A 19727-nucleotide genomic window follows, 5' to 3' on the forward strand; every position below is an offset into this window, starting at 1 on the left:
CGTGTCTGCGTGCACCGGGGGCCTGGGGACGGGGCTGGGGGCTCGTGGGGGCAGCACAGCGAGCGGAGGGAGCAGCGGTTTTTATTATCCCCGCCCCACTGGCACAGCACCCCCAGGCCGGTACAAAAATGGTGTTCTGGGTGTGGGGCTCAGTGTGGGGTCTCAGCGTGGATCTCAGTGCTGGGGGGGGCTGCCAGCGGGGTGCCAGCCGTGCCCAGCTCCTTGGCTCGCCGCTGGCACTCACGGGCCACCACCACGGGGCTGACAAAGGCCACCAGCACCAGGGCGATGAGCCCCAAGTTCATCTGCGGAGGGGAAGAGTGTCAGGGCAGGGGTCTGGGGGGCCATCCCCCCATCCCCGGTGTTAGGCCAGGACTCTTGGGGCATCACCTCAATTTCCCCAGGAGCAGGACCCCCATTTCTCATGGCATAAGACCCCACCCCTCCTGTGGGAAAGACTCCATCCCTCCCAGGGCAGCTTCCCCATTTCGCCATGGGGCGGTACCCCCATTTTTCCACGGCCAGGACCAGGATCCCCATTGTCCCAGGGGATGGGACTCCCATTTCCCCATGTGGCAAGCCCCCTTCCCTCCCAGGGCAGGACCCCATTTCCTCGTGGAGCAGCCCCCCAGCCCTCACTCGGGGGGCCCACAGGGCACACTCACATAGAAGGGGTCCCCCTGGAGCGGCCCCTGCACCAGGGCGACACAGGGGTACTGCAGCAGGGCCACCAGTGCCGACAGTGCCATGGCCAGCCCGTAGAGCTTCCCGAAGTGCTGTGGGGGAAACCTGCCAGGCACCCACGTCACCAAGGTGCAGCACCTGGCCCCGTTCTGAGCCCTGACAGCCCCACCCCAGTACCCTGTCCCCTGACTCCTCCACCGTGTCGCCTGCCACCCTCCAGCACCACTGCCATCCCCTGCTACCCCACGCTGACCACGGCACCCTGTCTGTCCCCTGCCACACCCACAACCACGTCCCCACTCACGCGATGGCCAGGAAGGCGGCGTTGCCGCCGTAGAGGAAGGAGCGGCTGATGACCTGCAGCGCGAAGGTGCCGAACTGGGCGGGCAGGACAGGCACGGCGGCAAACACGCAGAACAGCAGGCACAGTGCCACCGTCACCACCAGCGACAGCACCGCCGACCGCAGGTCTGCCAGCGCAGCCAGGACCCCTGTGGGCATGGCGGTCACGGCAGGGGGACGCGGCCCTCCCGCGTCTCTTCTCCAGGTGCCGTGGGCTCGGGCACAGTGGAGGCGGCAGCAATGAGGACACGGGACAGGGAGGGGCGGTTCCCCCCATATTGTGGGGCCAAGGAGCGGTTCTGCTCGGGGTGAAGGAGCGTGGGGGTCAATTACCCGCGGGGCATGGGCTGGGGGCTCAGTTACCCTCGGGGCGGGGGCCCTTTCCCCGCTTGTGCCGGTCGAGGATGAGGCCGTTCCAGGGGGCGCAGAGCACCCCGCAGAGCTGGGTGAAGGCGAAGGCGTTGGTGTACGTGCTCACTGTGGGGGGACGGCGTCAGGCGGGCAGGGCCGGCCGCGGGGGTCCCCGCCGTGTCCCCCACGCCGCCGTGCCTTACCCAGGGCGTGGTCACCGTGTGCCAGGTGCTCGAGCTGCGGGTTGAGGGTGCCGATGAACAGGTAGTGGCGCAGCTGCATCACCGAGAGCCAGGCCACGTGCCAGGCGAAGAGCCACGAGCAGGCGCAGGCCCGGAACGGCGTCCCGGGGGCGTCCCCACCTGTGCAGGTGTCAGGGTGGGGCGCAGACGGACACACCCCCCCAGGCCACACCCGCACCTTATCCCTGCCACACACTGGGGCCTCACAGCCATCTCTGTGACCCTGCCCGTTCAGATATGTCACCGTGCCCGCCCTTTGACCACGCCCACACACTGCCACACCCAGCACTCCCTTATTTGCATATCCTTGCGGTCCTCCAGCCGCGCCCATCAACAGCCACGCCCACACATCAAAAGGCCACACCCATCTATTTGCATATGCATGATGCCCTCCGACCAGGCCATGCACACCCTCATCTACAGACCACACCCCTTATTTACATAGCACCGCCCATATCCAGCTGTGATCACGCCCACCCAGTCAAGCCCCTCCCCAAACATAAGCCCCACTCCACCGAGATTCCCACTCCGGCACCTCGAGCAACGGGCGGTTCCAGGGGTGTCTCCTCGGGTCCGGCCTCTCCCGGTGGCTGCTTGTCCTTGTGGGTTCGGTAGGAGCGGGAACGGCCCCCGCACTGCAGCCTGCGGCAGCGCCCGTGTCACCCTGCGTCCACCTGCCGGGGCTGCACCCGCCCAGGGGACAGAACCTGCTGCCCGCAGGGTGGGACCCAGCCCCCTGTCCCCAGAGCCCCCAGAGGCAGGGCGCAGGCAGCCCCCCATACCCGTAGTCGTAGTCGGGGGGCAGCGGGTAGGGGATGCGGGTGCGCGGCATCAGGAAGAGGGTGCGCAGGAGGTGCCAGGCACTGCAGGCTGCCAGGAAGAGGAACATGGCCCGCAGGGACAGCCCGCGCTCGTACAGCAGCTGGGGACAAGGACGGAGTCAGGGACAGAGACAGGCTGCCAGCGGCCACCTGCTCAGGCCTTCGGTGTGTGCCATATGTGGCCCCAGCAGTGACTCAGCTGCGTGCCAGACTGCGTCCCCAATATGTCCATAGATGTGACCCAGCTGTTCCCAGCTCTGTCCTCCCCTGCCACCACTGCCATGTCCCTCGCACCCACCTTGACGATGAGGAAGATGGCAGAGGAGGAGTCGAAGGCTCCGTTGTAGAGGGTGATGATGATGGAGCGGTAGTTCCCGAACAGGTTCCCCACCTGGCACCGAGAGACCCCTGTGTGCCCCCAGAGCCCTCCCGTGCCACGTGGGGCGAGTGTTGGGCAGCTGGCCACCACGTGGGCATCGGGGTGCTGGGAGAACCCACCTGCATGTTGGTGAGGATGAGGAGGATGCCACCCACCGACAGCATGGACATGGCCGGGAAGAGCAGCTCTGCCAGCTCTGGGGACACAGGGGTCAGTGGGGACAGAGGCCACCAAAGAGGTCCCCCCAGGGCTGGGGAACCCCTGGCCACAGGGTCTCACCTGGGGTGGAGAAGGCGACGAGCAGGGTCCCGCCCGTGTAGAGGGAGCTAAAGGGGACAGCGGTGACACGTGGGGACGGGATCCTGGGAATCACAGGTGATTCCCCTACCCCAGCCCTTTGGGAGCCAGGCCACCCCAACAACACCCCAGCGTCAGCAGCCCCCCATCTGTGTCCCCCGCGTCCCCCGGCGCGGGGCTCACATGGCGATGAGGCGCGCAGCTGCGGTGCCGAAGCGGTCGAAGACGACGCCCATGGGGAAGGTCATGAAGTTGTTCATGAAGGAGCCGATGGTGAAGACCAGGGAGAACTGCTCATCCTGCCCACTGCAGTCTGGGAAGGGCCATAAGCGGGGCATGGGGACATGGAGACATGGGCACGGGGACACCGGGAATACCACGGGTGTGGGGACACAGGCACCCGGGGACACGAGTCAGCGGAGATGCAGGGGACACCGGGCACGTGGGGACACACGATGATGTGATGATACTGGAGACATGGACTGGGGGACAGTAGGGCTTGGAGACAGCGGGGACACAGAGCACTGCAGGCCATCAGGACACTGCAGACAGCAAAGACATAGGCACGGGCACGGTGGGGACACGGGACAGCACGGGGCATCAGGACAGCGGGGTCACGAGTCAGGGGACCACGGGGACACGTGGTGGTCCATACCAGACCCCAGGGTGAGGTTGGGGCCGGGGGTGGCGGAGGGCTGGCACAGCCCCTCGAAGTAGCCCAGGTCCTTGAGGACGAAGACGAGGGAGGCCCAGCCGAAGATGATGCCGCAGAAGGCGCCGCACTCCAGCAGCCCCGACAGGAGCGTCCCCAGGCGCTTGGCCAGCCCCGCGCCCCCCGCCATGTCCCCTGCCCCGGCCGCCACTGGCCCGGCCCGTCACCAGCCTGGGGCGTCTTCGCCAAGCCTGTGGGTGACAAAGGCCAGGTGTCACACCACGGTGGCACCCACCGCGGGCACAGGGACACCTGGGGTGCACAGGGGCACCTGGCAGCACGTGGCCACCTGGGCAAAGGCTACCGTGGCCCCGGTTCTGCCCCTTGTCCCTGGCCACAGCGGCTGGCACCGGTGTCCCACCATGTGCCAGGGTGCAGGGCAGGGCCCTGCAGCAGCCAGGGCTCACACACGTGAGGACAGCTGGTGGCATGTGGCACACGGCCGTTGACAGACACACACACACAGATTTACAGGGGCACACAGCGGTTTATGGGCACACACGCACATTCATAAGCACACACACAGCTCTGCAGGCACACACACAGCTCTGCAGGCATGCACACCTGCACCGAACCTGCTGCGTCCCATCCTGCACCCCTCACCCACCTGCACGAGGCCAGGCCCTCCTGTTGTCACTGTCACCTTCACCGCCGCCCTGCAGTCTGAACCCCGGCAGCGTGGCTGGGACACACCTCCACACCCCTGGTGACTCCCTCTAATCTCCCGGGAGCACACTGGGGTCCCCCAGGCTGCCGGTCCCCGATAGTGCCTCGGGCCCCCTGAGAGCGCCTCGGGGTCCCCGATGGGGGCTCGGTCCCCTCACTGTGCCAGGACCCCCCTGTGCTGTCCCTACTGCCCCGAGCCAGCCTGGCCCAGGACCTGGCACAACCCTGGGGACGCTGGCACGCCGCTGCACTCCCTGGTGTGAGCCCTGGGGACACCACGACAACACACCTCACCCCAGGGACACCAGCACCCTGCTGGGGACCTGGCACGGCCCTTGGGAAACTGGCACTCTTCCTGGTGACGCTGGCACAGCCCCTGGGGACACTGGCACCCCCTCGGGGATACCAACACACCTCCCCCCTGGAGCCTGGCACAGTGCTTGGGAAATTGGCACAATCCCTGGAGATGCTGGCACAGCCCATGGGGACACAGGCACCCTGCAGGGGACAGTGACACACCCCCGGAGCCCCAGCACAGCCCCCGGGGCCCTCGCCTGGGGACCCTGGCACAGCTCTCAGGGACCCTGTCACATCTCTGGGAACCTGCCACCCCCTGGGGGACCTTGCCATGTCTCCAGGAATCCCCTCACACTGCTGGGGACCATGTCTCCTGGGGACGCTGCTTCCCCAAGCACTGCCCTGCACTGGGGACTGTCACCGTGCTGGGGCTGACAACAGGTCACCCCACAACGCAGCCGGGACTCCCCCGTGACCCACAGCTGGGGGCAAGGACACCAAGGACACCCAGTTCACTGTCCTCCGTGTCCCCCCACCTCCCTCACCCACACACAGCCTGGCTCTGCCGCACGGAGCCCCTGTCACCGTGTCGCTGCCCATGGCCTGTCGCTGTCCCGCTGTAATGCCGGGTAATGAGCCTCATTACAGCGACCAGCAGCTAAAGATTAACCTGCACACAGCCGGGGCGGGGCGGCCCGGGGGGACCAGTACTATCTTTAGCCACTCAGGTGGCTGTGACAGCAGCTGGGGGGCACCGGGCTCTCCCTGACATGTGGGGGTCACTGCCCGGGGCACCCCGAGCCACTCACTGCGGGTGCCAGCCACTGGGCCCGACTGGGGTGTCCTGGGGACGCTGCCTGTGCCAGCCACACGGGTGAGTCCCCACAGCTCGGGTCAGGGGTTCGCAGCATCAGTGGCTCTGTCCCCTCTGTCCCTGCTGCGTCCCCCCAGCTCCCTCCGGGCCGTGGAGGGGGCAGGTGGGGTCACAGGACCTCTGGGGGCTGCCCCAGGGCCGGGCGCCGCTCCCCACCCCGCTGTCCCTGCGGGGCGCGGTGTCCTGGGGCGGGCACTGTCGCGCCCCCCGCAGCAGGGGCAGCCCCGGCCGCGGGGACCTGACCCGCACACGCGTGGCGGGGGGACACCCGCGTGCTCCCGGCGGTGGGCGGCCGTGGGGCTCCGCCGTGCCGGCTCCCCGAGCCTCCCCCAGGCCCCGGGGCCGACGCGGCTCCGCCGCCACGCCACGCGTCCCCCCGGCACCGCCCCGGACATCCCGGACATCCGCACCGCGTCCAGCCGAGCCCGGCCCCGCAGGCCACGGGGCCAGGGCCCTCGGTCCCGCTCTGCCGCAGCCTCCCGTCCCGGTCACAACCCCGTCCCGCCGCCGCTCCGCGTCCATCCGGGCCCCTCCGCGCCCCGCGGCTCCTCCCGCCGCATCCCCGCGCCGCTCACCCGCCTCCCGCCCGGCCCGGCGGGGAGGGGACCGGGCTCTCCCCGCCCCGGCGCTCCCGGTGCTCCCGGTGCTCCCGGTGCTCTCGGTGCCGCGGCCCCTCCCGCCGCCCCCGCGGGCGGAGCGGAGCTGCCGGGCCTGACCGGGCCCCGCCCCCGGGCCCGGCGGTTCGGGGGGGCGCGGGAGGCGGCCTCGGTGGAGCGGCCCCGGTCACGCGTGGGTCCGCCCAGGAGGGGCCGTCCCGGCACGGAGCCCTTCCCCGGCGCCGCCCTTGGGCCCCCCGCGGGTGCCCCTCGGCGTGTCCAGGTGTGACGCCTCACCTGCCGCTCCCGAGGTGCGCTCCTGCTGGCGCCACCCTCGGATCGCCCTTTAGGTCACTCTCGGGCCAGCTCTCAGTGATGCTCGGGTCACCCCTTAGGCCATTCCGGGACACCCCAGGACTACACTTGGGCTATGCATGGGCTACTCGAGCTGTGCCATCCCAGAGCCATTCCCATGCCACCCCGCTGCGTTGTGCTTTGTCCCGTGCCTGTCCCTGGTCCCCCACCCCCTGCCTTCGCCCCGCCCAGGACACTGCTGTCCCTCCTGTCACCCTTCCCTCCACATCCTCTCCTCTGTCCCTCTGACCAGTGCTTGCTGCCTGGTCTGTCCCCACCTGTCCCCACTGCTGCAGCCTCTCATCTGCTCTGCCAGCTGCCCTTCTGTCTGTTCATCACCCGTCCATCTGTCCATCACCCATCCATCTGTCTGTCACCCATCCATCTGTCCATCAGCGATCTGTCTGTCACCTGTCCATCTGTCCCCCTCCAATCACAACTCCATCCATCCCATCCATCTGTCCCACAACCATCCAGCTGCCCGTTACCTGCCCTTCCCTCCACCTGTCCATCTGTCTGTCCGCCCCATGCTTCACCTAACTCTCCATTCGTCCACCCCATCTCCAGATGTTCCCCGTGCATGTCCGTCCATCTGTCCTTCTCTCCTTATGTCCACCTGCCCATCAATCCCTCCTCCACCTCTCCGTCCACCCACCGGCCCCCTCCTTCCATCCATCCTCCGCCGTCCATCCGTCCGTCCGTCCCCTCCCTATCCACGCTGTCCCAGCTCCTCGGGCGGGTGGGCAACATCACCCACAGCCCCCCCCGGGCGGGCTCGCCCTGCCCGGCCCCGATCAGCGCTGTCCGGCCGGGGGCTCGGCGGCCGGGCGGGGGGCACGGGCGGGGGGAGCGGATGGCGGCCCCTGACTCAGCCCCGCGCCGCCCACGCCCCCTCCCACGGCTGCCGCCGCACCAGCTTGTGGCATTTCGCTCGCCGGAGACGGCGCCGCAAACACGCGCCGGTGCCAGCCGGTGCCGGTGCCGCCGCAGCCCGCGCGGCCACGCGTGTCCCCCCCACGCGCGGCACCGGCGCGTCCCGCACCGCCGCCACCCGCTTTGTCCCGGGCCGGGCGGCGCCGCGGCGGCACCACGGACAGCGCCGGTCCGGCACCGCGAACAGCGCCGCGGTCCCGCGTGGGTGCGGACCACCGCCCCGCCGCGCCCCCCCGGCGTCTCGCTGGGTGCGGGGCTCCCGGCCCCGCCGCACCCGCCCCGGGGACAGCCCCCGCGGGGTCCCGCCAACCGTGGGGGCACCAGAGCCCGGCGCCGGTGCAGGGATCGTGGGACAGAGGGAGGGACGGACGGACGGACGGACGGACGGAGACCGCCCTCCGTGTCCCGCGCTCACAGCTCCCCCCGCGAGCCCCGCGTCCTTTCCCCGGGGGGGCGGGAACCCATCACACCCCCGTGTCCCCGTTGGGGGCCCCCTCCTGAGTCCCGCAGGGCGTGTCCCCCGTGGGCGCCCGCAGCGCATCCCCCGCCGCCGTCGCCGCCGTCCCCGCCGGGAGTCCCTGTGCCCACCCCTGTCCCGCCCGGGGCGGGCCAGCCCGGGAAGGGTTAAACGGCGGGGCCGGCGCGGGGGGCGGAGCGGCCGCCCCGGGATAAGGCGCGGCGCGGGGAGGGCTCAGCCCTACGGAGCCGCGGGCAGCGCCGCGCCGAGCCCACCCGTGCCCGAGCCCGAGCCCACCCGTGCCATGCCCCGGGGCGGCGGCGGCTGCTGCTCCCGGCGGCGCGGCGGGGGCGAAGGGGGCGAGCAGCCCCCCCCGGCACCGGCCATGACCCCGCGGGTGGGCAGCGCCTGAGCGGCCGCCCCGCCATGCGGCCCCCCACGGCTCGGGACCTGCCCCCAGGTAGGCGCGGGGTCGGGCGGGGTCCCACGGGTGTCGGGTGGACCCCGGGGTGCCACCCGGAGACCTCGGTCCCGGCTCGGGGCGCCCCGCGGCGCTCGGGGTGCGGGTGCCCCGGGGTGAGCGGGGAGCCCCCGGTGCGCGGGGACCCCGCGGCCGCCCCGGAACGCGCGGCCCGGCGCGGGGGCGCCCTCCCGGGGCACCCGAGGCTGAGTCCCCCCGGGACCCCCGGCTACCCGGCGCGAGGGTGCCCCCCGACCCACGAGGTGCCCGCTGCCAGCCCGGCCCGAGGTGTGGCCGTGTCACGACCCACGGGGCGGCCGGTGCCACCCCGGGACCCCCGGCCCGGCGCGGCAGCGCCCCGCGACACGTGGGTACTCGCTGCCATCCCGGGCCCCCCGGGGCAGCGTGGGGGTGCCCCACGAACCCCGGCACACCCGGTGCAGCCCCGGCGTGCGTAGCCCGGCTTCTGGGCGCTCCACGATCCGCGGGGTACCCGGTGCCGCCGCAGGATCCCCAGCCCGGAGTTTGGGTACCCCACGACGCCCAGCGGGGTGTGCCCCACGCCTCAGGGGGTACGCGGCGCCACCCCTGGACCCCCAGCGCGGCGTGGGGACGCCCCACGGTTCCCCGTGTGGGCACAGCGGGGAGCCGGGAGCGCCCGGGTCACGCCGCGGGTGGGTGCCGCGGGTCTGTGGGGTACCCGCAACTACCGGGGTGGGGGGGGTTTGGCACCCGGGGGGGGGGGGGAAGCTGAGAACCGGTGACTTCAGCTCCCAACTGAGTCAGCCCGCGGCGTGGGGGAGTGACAGATGGGACGCGGGTGGGGGGCGCACGCCGGCACGGGGCGCCGAGGGAGGGGGGCGGCGCTGAGCAGATGCGCCGGACGCCTCCGTGGGTGGGTGGGGGGTGGGTACCCCCCCAACTCGTGGAGCACCGGCAGAGGGGAAGGGAGGGAAGGGGGCGGCGGGACCCCTCGGTGCATCTCCGGTGTGACCTCCGGTGCACCGGAGGGTCCCGCCGCCCCCCTCCTTCCTCTCCCCTCCCCCGGTAGCGGCGACTGGGCGCATCCACGCATCCCCGGGCGTGGATCCAGGCCGCCGGGCTGAATTATGGATGAAGCTCTCGGGTTGCAGCCTGAGGGGGGGGATGGACACGGGTGGGGGGGGGAGAAGGGGGGGGATGCTGAACACCCGGAGCGGCGGCGGCGCGTGTCGTCAGCCCGCGCCCACGCGTGCCCCGCCCCACACGTGGCCGCGGCACGCGCGCACGTGGCACCGCCCCGTTTGGGGAGGGGGCACGGACCCCCCCCCCCCCCCAGACCGGGGTGAGGGGGGTCCCAGGGGTCCGTGACCCTCTGAGGGGTTCTGGTGGACCGTGGGGCAGGCACGGTCCCACGGGAATGTGGCCACGGCGCGGGGGGGTCACGGAGCTTGGGGGGTCCCTGGGCAGCGTGGCCCCGGTAGCAGGAGCAGCCCCAGAAGGTCGCAGGTGGACAGGCACTTTTTGGGGTGCCCAGCCTTGGTGCTGTGCAGCAGCACAGCCCTGGGGGGGGTCTCTGGGGACCTCAGTCCTATGGGCTGGTGTGGGTCTGGGGGCTGCAAGGGGCACCCAGTGCTTTTGGGCGTGATGACCTTGGGATTCTCCTAGGGGTCTGTGGTCCTAGGGATCTCCTAGGGGACCATGGCCTTGGGGGGGGTCCCTGGGGAGACATGGCCCTCAGGGGCCTCCTGGGGACCATGGCCCTGTGGGTGGGCACAGTCCCCTCCCTCGGGGTGTCCAGCCCTGCAGGGTGGTGATGACCTTGGCGTTCTCCTGGGGAACCGTGGCCCTGTGGAGCTGGCGTGGCTTTGGAGGGCTTCTAGGAGCGCCCAGCCGTGTGGGGTTGTCATGACCTTGGGGTTCTCCTGGGCAGCCAGGGCCCTGAGGGTGGGTACAGTCCTGGGGGCCTCCTTGGGGTGCCCAACCCTATGGAATGATCAGGATCGTGGGACTCTCCTGAGGAACCACGGCTTGGATGGGGTGGGCACGGCCCTGGGGGGCTCCTAGAGCCGTCCGTGGCCCCCGGGGCGTTCCTGGAGTGCCGTGGCCAGGCGGGTGGGCACGGCTTTGCGGGCTGCGGGGGGCGGGCGGGGGTCGGGGACGCGCGGTGCCCCGCGCTGACGCCCCGCTGTGCCCTCAGGCGGGCGCCCGGCGGCCCTGCTGCTGCTGGCGGCGCTGGTGTGGGTGCCCGGCGGGGCTCCCGCCTGCCCCGCGCTCTGCACCTGCTACGTCTCGCCGCCCACCGTCAGCTGCCAGGCCAACAACTTCTCCTCGGTGCCCGCGGGGCTCCCGCCCGGCGCCCGCCGCCTCTTCCTGCAGAACAACGTCATCGGGGCGCTGCGGGCGGGCACCTTCGGGCCCAGCACCGTCACCCTCTGGCTCTACTCCAACAACATCTCCTCCATCCAGCCGGGCACCTTCCGCCACCTGCCCGCCCTGGAGGAGCTCGACCTGGGTGACAACCCGCACCTCCGCGTCCTGGCCCCCGACACCTTCCACGGCCTCCACCGCCTCCAGGCCCTGCACCTGTACCGGTGCCGGCTGGCCAACCTGCCCAGCGGCATCTTCCGCGGCCTCCGCAGCCTCCAGTACCTCTACCTGCAGGAGAACGGGCTGCTCTACCTCCAGGTGGGTGAGGGGGGGTGCTGGGCGAGGCCCCCGGGGCACGGAGGTGGGACCGGGCAGGGTGATGGGCGACAAGCCACGGAGACGGGACGTGGGACAGGGTGGTGCTGACACGGCCAGAATGCGGGGCAGGGACGGCAGAGGCTGAGGGAGCGGGGTGGTGGCCGTGGGGCAGGACCGTGGGTGACACCAGCATGGCAGGGACACGGGACAAGGTCTTGCACGATGCTGACGGAGCAGGGACGCAGGAGAGGGCGATGCTGGCAGGACTGGGCCCTGCGGCAGGGTTCCCTGAGGCCCACGCCGGCGGCTCTCCAGCCGATGCCCACCGGCCAGGGCCACGGAACACCACCGCGGGCCCCCACCCCACGCCCACCCCTCTCCCGTTCCCCGCAGGACGACCTCTTTGCCGACCTGGCCAACCTGAGCCACCTCTTCCTGCACGGCAACCGGCTGCGGGCGCTGTCGGAGGGCGTCTTCCGGGGGCTGTCGAGCCTGGACCGCCTGCTGCTGCACGCCAACCGGCTGGCGGCCATCCACCGCCGCGCCTTCGGGGGGCTGGCGCGCCTCACCATCCTCTACCTGTTCAACAACAGCCTGGTGGCCCTGCCCGGCGACCCGCTGGCCGCGCTGCCCTCGCTCCAGTTCCTGCGCCTCAACGCCAACCCCTGGGCCTGCGACTGCCGTGCGCGCCCGCTCTGGGCCTGGTTCCGCCGCACGCGCGTCTCCAGCTCCCCGGTGCCGTGCGCCAGCCCTCCGCACCGCCGCGGCACCGACCTGCGCCACCTCCGCCCCCGCGACTTCGACGCCTGCCCCGACGACGACGACGAGGACGACGACGAGGACAAGATGGAAGACGGCAACGGCGGCAATGGGGTGGCGGTGATGGGCACCCCGGGGCGGGCGCTGGGTCGCCCCGGCACCCTCCCGGCCGCGCCGCCCTCCGCCTTCTACCGCGACGGGCTGCCCCCCCACGACCTGCGGGGACCCCAGCCCCGGCCGCCCCCCCCGTCCCGTGACTCCCGCGGGCCCCCCGAGGACGCCAGCTGCCCCCACGACCCCTGTGCCCCCATGGCCGCCGCCGCGCCCCACCGGCCCCCCGCCCTCCTGCCCCTCCTGGCTCTGATCCTGCCCCGACTCTGAGCCCCCCTCGGCGCCCCAAGGGGGTCCCGGCTCCTCGGGGCGCCCGTGCCCCCCTTCTCCCCAGGGGAGGCTTCAAGAACTGTGGGGAACGGCCGGCGAGGGGGGGGGCCGCAGGATGCAGAAGGGGGGGGTCCCCTCCCATCCTGAGCGGGAAAAACCCCCAACAGGAACCAAAAGGTGGGAAATTATTTATTAAAAATGGTCTTATTTTGGGAGAGCGGGGCCTGGCTGCTGTGGGTGGGCCACTGTCGATCCAGGTCACCGCCTGCTGCTCCTGAAATATTGATGGAAGCGGCGGGTGGCAGGGCAGCGAGGCGTGCCGGGCGCCGCGGGGGGGACGGACGGACACCCCCCGACACAGCCGGCGCCACCGCGGGGCCGGTGACACGCAGGCTCCCGTGACGCCGACACCCCGCACCCCTCGCCGAGTGCTGGCGGGTGTCACGGGAGCCGCGGGGCGCAGAGCCACCCCCGCGCCGTCACCCGCGCCCTGCACAGCCTGACCCACTTCCCGCAGCGCTGGCACACGGATGGAGTGCACGCTGCCGGGCTGCGGGCGCAGGGACAGCGCCACCCCCTGCCCTCGGTCCCTCTGGGTGTGTGTCACCCCCTCGGCAGGTGTCCTTCACACAGCGTGGGGTGACCTTCAGCGGGCGTAACTTGCTGGGTGTCCCTGCCCTCCGGGTCCCTTGTTCCCTCCAAGTGTCCCCGGCGGCGTGTGGGGGTGTCCGTCTGTGTGTGTGCAGACTGTCCCCACATGGGTGTCCCCATGCCCCCTCCCCCGTGGTCTCTGCCCAGGCAGAGGTGTCCCTGTGTTGTCCCCACGTCTGTGGTCCCGTCTGTGTATCCTCAAACAGGGCTGGGTGTTGTGGGAGTGTCCCTGCGAGGGTGTCCCTGTGCCCTGCCCCTCGGGGGCTGTGTCCCTGTGCAGGGCCCCCGGGCTGTCCCCTCTGGTGACCCCCAGCACAGACAGACAGGGACGGGCTGAGCCCTGTCCCACCCCACCGGGGATTACAAGGGGCTCAGCCCAGCTCTGCCTAATCCGGGGGATTACATGGGCTGGGCCCAGCCGGGGGGGGCACCCAGGGGTGCTCCCCACAAGGACACAGCGCGTGGCAGCTGGGGACAACAAGGGGAGCTCCCAGCAGCAACCAGGGGCACAAGAGACGGCCACAGGGTGGGTTTGGGGGGCGCGGGGAGCACAGCAGATGCCCCGGGTTTATTGGGGTGATGGGTGGGGGCTCAGGCGGTGCCGCTGCCCTGCTGCATTCGCTTGAGCAGCTCCTCGTCCTGCAGCGACAGCTCTGTCAGCTTCTTGCCCATCCGCTCGTGCACCTCCAGGTACTTGGCCACGCAGCGGTCCAGGCACACGCATTCCCCTTTGGACAGCTCCGACTCCTTGTAGAAAGGCGGGACGCACTTGCGGTGGCACGCCTGGGTCATCCTGCACGGAGCGCACCGCGCCTGAGCCCTGCGCCAGCCGGGACCCGGCCCCGCACCCCAGCACGCCCTGTACGCCGCCATCGCCACCCCCGGGACCCCGACCCCGCGCCCCAAGATCTCCTGTACCCCGCCACCGCCACCCGCGGGACTCAGCCCCGCTCGACAGCACCCCCCTTATCGCCGTTCCCGGCACCCCCAGCCCTTGCACCCCAACACCTCCTGCACCCGCATCATCAGCGAGCGGGCCGCCGGCCTCTGCACCCCAACAAGCCCAGTATATCCCGTCACCGCCACCCGGACACCCCTAGGACCCCCCGCCGTCCCCATCCTCAGGCATCTCCGGTTCCCCTTCCCATTTCCCGGGTGTCTCCTAGGACCCCCCGCACTTCCCTACAACCCCAGCACCCCAGGGTTCCCCACTGCCTCTGACACCCGCTGGTGTCCCCCAAAACACGGACGACCCCCGGTACCCCAACGCCCCCAGTGCTCCCTCCCGGCGGGCCTCACCGATTGTACATGTCGGCCATCATCTCAACCTCCAGTTCGGCCGCCAGCTGCTGAGCCCGCAGCGGATCCATGGCGGCCAGCACCGGCCCCGCTCAGCTCCCGGTCCCGATCACGGTCCCTCTCGGCCCGTCCCCGCTCGGATCCGCCCCGTTGGACCCGCACGGTCCCGCTCGGTTCGGGACCCGGCGGCGGCTCCCTGCAGGAACCACGTGGGCGCCGCGCTTCCGCCCACCCGCGCGGCAGCCACGCCCCTCCACCGGCACTGGCCAATGGCGTGCAGGAGGAGGCGGGACCAAGAGTGAGCCTCGGTCGCCGATTGGTCTTCCGGAAAAGGGGCGTGGTGGCGGCCTAGAGGCGGGCGGGGGGGCGCGCTCTGCCCGGCCTTTGCCCCGCAAGGGGCGGGGTCACGGGAAGGGGCGTGTCCAGACCGGAGGGGGCGTGGCCATCACGGGACCTCACCGGGGCATGGCCGGGGGGCTTCGGGTCCCTCCCTCTGTGTCCCCTGTTCCCGCTCTCCCCGGCTCCTCCTGTGTCCCGCCGTCCTGCCCGGGCTGTCCCGGTGTGACCTGTGTCCCCACGTGTCTGTGTCCCCCATTGCCCCCCGGGAATCTGCTCCCCCCGCGCTCCCCGCGCGCCCGTGTCCCCGTTGTGTCCCCCGTGTCCCCGTTGTGTCCCCCGTACGCCCCCGCGTGCCTGTGTTCCCCACCTCGCCCGCGTGCCCGTGACCCCCAAGTCTCCCCGGTGTCCCCTGTGCCCCTCGGCTCGCGCGGCACGGTTCGGTCCCCTCCCCGCGGGCTGCTTTGGGGTGTCGCCGCTGTCCGGTGGGGCTGCCGGCGTGTTCCCCCTCCCCGGCCGTGCCCGGGTGTCCGGCCCGGCCCCACGCGTGCCCCGCGGGTGGGCGGTGAGTGAAGGCGGCACCTGCCCCCGCCGGGTAAAAATAGCGCCGGGCGGGGGGGCTGGGGCGCAGCAGGGGCGGCGGAGCGGCAGCAGCCGGAGGGTACGGGCCGAGGGGGCCGGGGGGCTCCGGGGGGCTCCGGGGCTACGCGAGGCGGGGGTGGAACGGGAGCGGCCGGGAGGGTGCGGGCTGGGGGACACCGGCGAGGAGCAGCGGAGGGCAGCGAGGGAGACCGGGAAGGGGTTACAGGGGGCCGGCACTGGGAGCTGGAGGGCAGGGACAAGACATCTGGGGCCGGGAGGGGGACGTGGCGGTGCCGGGATGGGATCCGGGTGCTCGGGAGGGGACAGGGGGGCAGGAGGGGGCACAGGGGGGCTGCCGTGGGGCGTGAGGGCAATGGGAGGGTTGTTTTGGGGCTTGGGCGGCTGCAGGAAGACGTGGGAGGACCGGGCTGTGCTGTTGGGGTGCCGGGATGGGGCATTGGGGTGCCCAACTTAGGAGTGGCAGGGCTGGAGGAGGGCATGGGGACAGGGACAGGAGGGGGTCAGCCGGCCTGGGGGGCTATGGGGAGCAGGGGCAAGCTCACGGCGTCATCGGGGGGCACCCCGGTGACAGCCCTGTGCCCCTGCAGCAGTGACCGCAGCAACATGGAGGCTCTGGGAGACGCTGAAACCCCCACCTCGGGCACCCCCACCTCGGACACCCCCACCTCGGACACCCCCACCTCGGACACCCCCAATTCGGAAACCCCTACCGCGAGCACCCTCACCTCGGACACCCCCACCACGAGCACCCCCACCCCCGGCACCCCCACCTCGGGCACCCCGACCCCCGGCACCCCGACCCGGAGTAGCCCCACCCCGGACACCCCCTCTGAGCCCGCCGCGGGGCCGGGGGATGGCAGCGGGGAGGCGACGGCTGCCCGGGGTGGGGAGGAAGCTCGGGAAGCGGGGGGCGACGGGAAGAACACGGGGGGTGAAGGGGAGGATTCGGGGGGCTCAGGGGGGTGCGCGGGGGGAGAGGCTGCCGGGGATGGCGGGGCAGAAGCACCCGGGGGTGCCGGGGGCGATGCCGGGGAGGCCGGGGATGGTGCTGGCGATGCCGAGGCAGGGACAGCCGGGGGCACCGGCGGGGGTACCGAGGAGGGTACCGAGGGAAAAGCGGCGCCGGCAGCAGCGGGCAACTCCCAGCGCCGACAGGTGAGGAGGGGTTGGAAGGGAGGTGGCGGCACAGCCAGGGCGGGAGGCGGTGGGGAGGGCAGCTGCGGTACGGATGGGGACAGGGGTGGCTTTACTGGGGCAGGGTGAGTGTGCCAGGGCCAGGATGACAGTGCCAGGGACATTGTGTGAGTGACACTGACCGTGCTGGCAGTGCCACCCTCCTGTTGCTTACAGGAACCCACTTGGCTTCAGGACGAGGACGACGAGCTGTGGCCTGAGTTCCCTCCCTGCTCGTCCCCAGAGGGGGCCACCAGCCCCACATCCCCCATGTCCCCCACGTCCCCTACATCTCCCACGTGCCCCATGTCCCCTACATCTCCCATGTCCCCTACGTCCCCTATGTCCCCAGCATCTCCAGTGTCCCCCACAGGTAAGAGCCATTTGGGCGATGGCACCCGACTGTCCTGGGGTCACCGCTGCCCCACAGTGTCCATCCTCCCCACGGGAAAGGACCTTGAGCCCCAGGGGTGCCCAGGGGGTTGTGGGTGCCCTCTTCCAGCCCTCTGACCCCTCCTCTCTCCTTGCAGCTGGCACTGCCGAGGACACGGGGGGCAGCAAGAGGTGTGTCCCCACGGGTGGCACCCCAGTACCCGATGGCAGGGATGGCACCCCCCAGCCCCCTGCTCATGGCTGTCCCACCCGTGTGTGCTGCAGGGGGGCTCCAGCAGGGGGGACACGGGACAAGGCAGCCCCCGGTGCGGCGGGACAGAGGCTGAGGCTGGAGGGGGCCGGGGGACGGCCTCGAGTGGGGACCCGGGCCCAGGGGCGCAGCGCCATCCTGGAGAAATTCGGAGGGTGAGGGGGGCCTGGCCCCGTGGAGGGCAGGAGGGGTACTGAGGGAAAGGGGGACCCGGGGTCTTGGGGGGGCTACGGGACAGCCAGGGACAGTGGGGTGGTTGGGTCATGGAGCAGTGGGGGTGTTGGAAGGCCATGAGGCAAGGGGGGATACAGGGGAAATGGGGGGGGCATGGCGGGGCCATGGGACAGTGGGGGTGTTGGGGGGCACAGGGTTCACAGGGGAACTGGGGCTCTGTGGGGCAGTGGTGGTACTGAGGGGACATGGGGCAATGCGGGAGGGTTTGGGACGGAGGGGGTATTGGGGGGCATGGGGCAATGAGGGGTACAGGGAGGAATGGGGGTCCACAGAGCAGTGGGGGGGTGGGACAGTGGGGGGCTGTGTGACCAGGGGGCAGTGGGGCACTGGGGGCCCAAAGCCACGGGACAACGGGGTCACAGAGGGGGCTGGGGGGTCCCTGTGAGGGACGGGGGGATGTGGGGATCCTACAGCCCGGGTCCCCCAGGGCTGCCAAGGGCCCAGCCCCACACCTGCGGCGCTCAGGGGGGGCCGCCACGGTCAAGACGATGCTGCTGGAGTGGTGCCGCGCCCGCACCCGCGGGTACCCGGTGAGTGCGGAGCGGGGGGCGGCGGCAGGGCCCGCTGGGGGGCCCGGGGGCGGCCTGACCCCCCCTGCGTGCGCAGCACGTGGACGTGCAGAACTTCTCGGGGAGCTGGGGCAGCGGCCTGGCCTTCTGCGCCCTCCTGCACAGCTTCTTCCCCGACGCCTTCGACTTCGCCGCCCTGGAGCCCAACGCCCGCCGGGAAAACTTCGCCCTGGCCTTCGCCACCGCCGAGTGCGTGAGCGCAGCGCCGGCCCCTCGGTGCCCCCGGCCACCGCCGGCCCCGGTGACCGCTGTGTCCCTTGCCGCAGGGAGCGGGCGGGCTGTGCCCCGCTGCTGGAGGTGGAGGACATGGTGCGGCTGCCGGTGCCCGACGCCAAGTGCGTGTACACGTACGTGCAGGAGCTGTACCGCTGCCTGGTGGCCAAGGGGCTCGTCAAGACCAAGAAGCGCTGAGAGGGAGGGTCCCCCACAGCCCCCCAGCTGTGCCATCCCCCTCCTCGTCCCCTGCTCTGTCCCCCAGCAGTAAAGGCCGTGGTTCCCGGCGGTGGTGGCCTCGTCTCTGGAGGGAGAAACGCTGGCACCAAGCGGGTGTCTGGGGACTGTCACCAGGCTGGGGTACAGCCCTGGCTCTGCCACCAGGAGGGTGACATCCCCCAGGGCTGGCACGTGGGGCGGGCAGCAACTCCTGGAGCCCCCCACCCTCCCAGTGAGGCGCCACGGGGCCACAGCAGGTGACGGAGAGAATTTATTGCCTTATGTGCGGGGCTCGGGGCGCGGCTCGGCGTGGAGCCGGGTGTGCTCCTCTGCCCGGCGCCGGAACTCCTCGGGGCGCTCCTGCAGCTCCCGGGCCACGTCCGGCCGCATCAGCCGCTGGGGGTCCGGGCTGTCCAGCTGCAGCAGCAGGTCCTGGAGCACTGCAGGGACACAGGGGGGGTCAGAGGGGCACGCACCCCCTGCACCGTGCCCCTGTCCCCGCGGCGCCCACCTTGGATGGCGCGGGTGGCGGGCTCCCAGTGCGCGTGGGTGGTGAGGGGCTGGCAGACGCGGCCCTGGCGGTCCACGCTGGGGTGGTAGATGGGGGTGCGGAGGGTGGCGCAGGGCGGCTCCAGCGGGTGGTTGCGGGAGAAGGTCAGCTCGAAGCGGAAGGCGCCCGTGTTGTATGGGGGGTTGTTCTGCTGGGGTACGGAGGCACCTCAGCCCCCACTGCCGCAGCGTCCGTCGCGGGGAGGGGGGCCATGTCCAGCCCTGATAGCCAGTGCCCCCCGTAGAGACTCCCCCGTGCCAGCCCGAGCCCCTCAGGAGGGGAACATCCAGCCAGTGTTCCCAGCCCGGGACCCGCAGCGTCCTCAGAGGGACCCTCCCCAGTTCCGTCCCGAGGGGGACCCTCCCTCAGTGAGACAGCCCCATCCCAAAGGTCCCAAGGGGCTGGACACCTCAGCCAAGGGTCCCAAGGGTCCCTCCCGGTCCTTCCCATGTCCCCAGGGGCACCTCCTTCCCCAAGCCCGCATGTCCCCCATGCGCAGGGGACCCCCACGGCCCCCGCTCCCCAGGACTCCCCGCAGCCCCCCCTGCCCCTCCGTCCCCCCGTGCCCTCTCCCCACGCACGGGCAGCAGGAGCCCCCCCCAGCGCCGCACGTTCCCGTCCAGCGGCCGCACGTCGCGGGCCCCCTCCCAGCGCCGCGCCTCCTCCAGCTCCTGCGGGAAAAGGGGGGGGGGGGGGGGGGGGCAGGTGTGGGCGGAGGTGTGTCCCCAGAGACCCCTCCATAGGTTAATCCAACACCCGGGACACGCCTCTGAGCGTGGCCATCTGCAGACCCCGCCTTAATAGGCAGGGTTTAATGACCGGGCACACTTTTAGGGACGGGGCCGGCCTCATGGACACACCCCTGGGCGGGGCCGCCCCGCCGGGGAAACGAAACTGAAACGTGCGGGGGTATTTGTCAGCCCCGCACCGGACACCCGCCAACCCGGTACTGCTTCTCTCGCACC

At 71.6% G+C, this 19727-nt stretch overlaps 6 protein-coding genes across 9 annotated transcripts in view; 3 read left to right on the plus strand and 3 right to left on the minus strand.

Annotated features, from left to right (window-relative positions):
- Positions 1-2: 2 nt before the first annotated feature.
- SLC43A3 (solute carrier family 43 member 3) lies at positions 3-6499 on the minus strand. 2 transcript variants are annotated; one of them, XM_038138233.1, is made up of 13 exons: positions 6241-6499; positions 3772-4019; positions 3300-3429; positions 3099-3145; positions 2939-3015; positions 2739-2831; positions 2402-2541; positions 2155-2261; positions 1581-1739; positions 1390-1503; positions 989-1175; positions 666-789; positions 3-305 (listed from the first exon to the last, which is right to left on the minus strand). In XM_038138233.1, the coding sequence occupies exons 2-13, from the start codon at positions 3956-3958 to the stop codon at positions 150-152; spliced, it is 1521 nt and encodes a 506-aa protein (XP_037994161.1). In that variant the 5' UTR covers positions 3959-4019; positions 6241-6499; the 3' UTR covers positions 3-149. The 2 variants fall into 2 exon arrangements, with proteins under 2 accessions (XP_037994161.1, XP_037994162.1); XM_038138234.1 differs by lacking the exon at positions 6241-6499 and adding an exon at positions 6076-6223.
- Positions 6500-8021: 1522 nt separating this feature from the next.
- Positions 8022-12489, plus strand: RTN4RL2 (reticulon 4 receptor like 2). Its single transcript, XM_038138243.1, has 3 exons — positions 8022-8465; positions 10645-11132; positions 11526-12489. Exons 1-3 carry the CDS (start codon positions 8432-8434, stop codon positions 12270-12272), a joined length of 1269 nt encoding a protein of 422 aa, XP_037994171.1. The 5' UTR covers positions 8022-8431; the 3' UTR covers positions 12273-12489.
- A 961-nt stretch (positions 12490-13450) lies between these two features.
- Positions 13451-14448, minus strand: TIMM10 (translocase of inner mitochondrial membrane 10). Its single transcript, XM_038138292.1, has 2 exons — positions 14223-14448; positions 13451-13716 (listed from the first exon to the last, which is right to left on the minus strand). Exons 1-2 carry the CDS (start codon positions 14291-14293, stop codon positions 13515-13517), a joined length of 273 nt encoding a protein of 90 aa, XP_037994220.1. The 5' UTR covers positions 14294-14448; the 3' UTR covers positions 13451-13514.
- A 192-nt stretch (positions 14449-14640) lies between these two features.
- On the plus strand, positions 14641-18304 carry SMTNL1 (smoothelin like 1). Of its 2 annotated transcripts, none has more exons than XM_038138239.1 (8): positions 14641-15219; positions 15749-16316; positions 16512-16707; positions 16865-16898; positions 16992-17132; positions 17639-17741; positions 17818-17969; positions 18047-18304. In XM_038138239.1, exons 2-8 carry the CDS (start codon positions 15765-15767, stop codon positions 18189-18191), a joined length of 1323 nt encoding a protein of 440 aa, XP_037994167.1. In that variant the 5' UTR covers positions 14641-15219; positions 15749-15764; the 3' UTR covers positions 18192-18304. The 2 variants fall into 2 exon arrangements, with proteins under 2 accessions (XP_037994167.1, XP_037994166.1); XM_038138238.1 differs by having other exon boundaries at positions 14641-15123.
- Positions 18305-18439: 135 nt separating this feature from the next.
- The window catches only part of LOC119701517 (ubiquitin-conjugating enzyme E2 L5-like), a 2874-nt gene continuing 1586 nt past the window's right edge, over positions 18440-19727 (minus strand). The window contains exons 2-4 of one of the 2 annotated variants that reach the window (XM_038138284.1): positions 19344-19433; positions 18724-18913; positions 18440-18652 (exon numbers count right to left, since the gene is read on the minus strand). In XM_038138284.1, the coding sequence (XP_037994212.1) occupies positions 18492-18652; positions 18724-18913; positions 19344-19433 (441 nt within the window). In that variant the 3' untranslated portion in view covers positions 18440-18491. The remainder of the gene's footprint in view (positions 18653-18723; positions 18914-19343; positions 19434-19727) is intronic. The other variant, XM_038138285.1, reaches the window with a different exon arrangement.
- SERPING1 (serpin family G member 1) overlaps positions 19497-19727 on the plus strand; it is a 5242-nt gene continuing 5011 nt past the window's right edge. The window contains exon 1 of the mRNA XM_038138228.1: positions 19497-19708. The gene's annotated coding sequence lies outside the window, so the exon portion shown is untranslated. The remainder of the gene's footprint in view (positions 19709-19727) is intronic.

This window comes from Motacilla alba, chromosome 5 (assembly GCF_015832195.1).
Source record: "Motacilla alba alba isolate MOTALB_02 chromosome 5, Motacilla_alba_V1.0_pri, whole genome shotgun sequence".
NCBI lineage: Eukaryota > Metazoa > Chordata > Aves > Passeriformes > Motacillidae > Motacilla > Motacilla alba.

What these genes read in the sequence shown, in the direction of transcription:
- RTN4RL2 (XM_038138243.1), top strand. Translation starts at nt 8,432, where the DNA reads ATGCGGCCCCCCACGGCTCGGGACCTGCCCCCAG. An exon ending in GGCTCGGGACCTGCCCCCAG is followed by an intron (nt 8,466 to 10,644) that starts GTAGGCGCGGGG and finishes CTGTGCCCTCAG; the next exon opens with GCGGGCGCCCGGCGGCCCTG. An exon ending in ACGGGCTGCTCTACCTCCAG is followed by an intron (nt 11,133 to 11,525) that starts GTGGGTGAGGGG and finishes CGTTCCCCGCAG; the next exon opens with GACGACCTCTTTGCCGACCT.
- TIMM10 (XM_038138292.1), bottom strand. Translation starts at nt 14,293, where the DNA reads ATGGATCCGCTGCGGGCTCAGCAGCTGGCGGCCGAACTGGAGGTTGAG. An exon ending in ATGGCCGACATGTACAATCG is followed by an intron (nt 13,717 to 14,222) that starts GTGAGGCCCGCC and finishes CGCTCCGTGCAG; the next exon opens with GATGACCCAGGCGTGCCACC.
- SMTNL1 (XM_038138239.1), top strand. Translation starts at nt 15,765, where the DNA reads ATGGAGGCTCTGGGAGACGCTGAAACCCCCACCTCGGGCACCCCCACC. An exon ending in GCAACTCCCAGCGCCGACAG is followed by an intron (nt 16,317 to 16,511) that starts GTGAGGAGGGGT and finishes TGTTGCTTACAG; the next exon opens with GAACCCACTTGGCTTCAGGA. An exon ending in CCCGCACCCGCGGGTACCCG is followed by an intron (nt 17,742 to 17,817) that starts GTGAGTGCGGAG and finishes CTGCGTGCGCAG; the next exon opens with CACGTGGACGTGCAGAACTT.
- SLC43A3 (XM_038138233.1), bottom strand. Translation starts at nt 3,958, where the DNA reads ATGGCGGGGGGCGCGGGGCTGGCCAAGCGCCTGGGGACGCTCCTGTCG. An exon ending in GCTGCGCGCCTCATCGCCAT is followed by an intron (nt 3,146 to 3,299) that starts GTGAGCCCCGCG and finishes TGTCCCCTTTAG; the next exon opens with CTCCCTCTACACGGGCGGGA. An exon ending in CCCCCCGACTACGACTACGG is followed by an intron (nt 2,262 to 2,401) that starts GTATGGGGGGCT and finishes GCGCTGCCGCAG; the next exon opens with GCTGCAGTGCGGGGGCCGTT.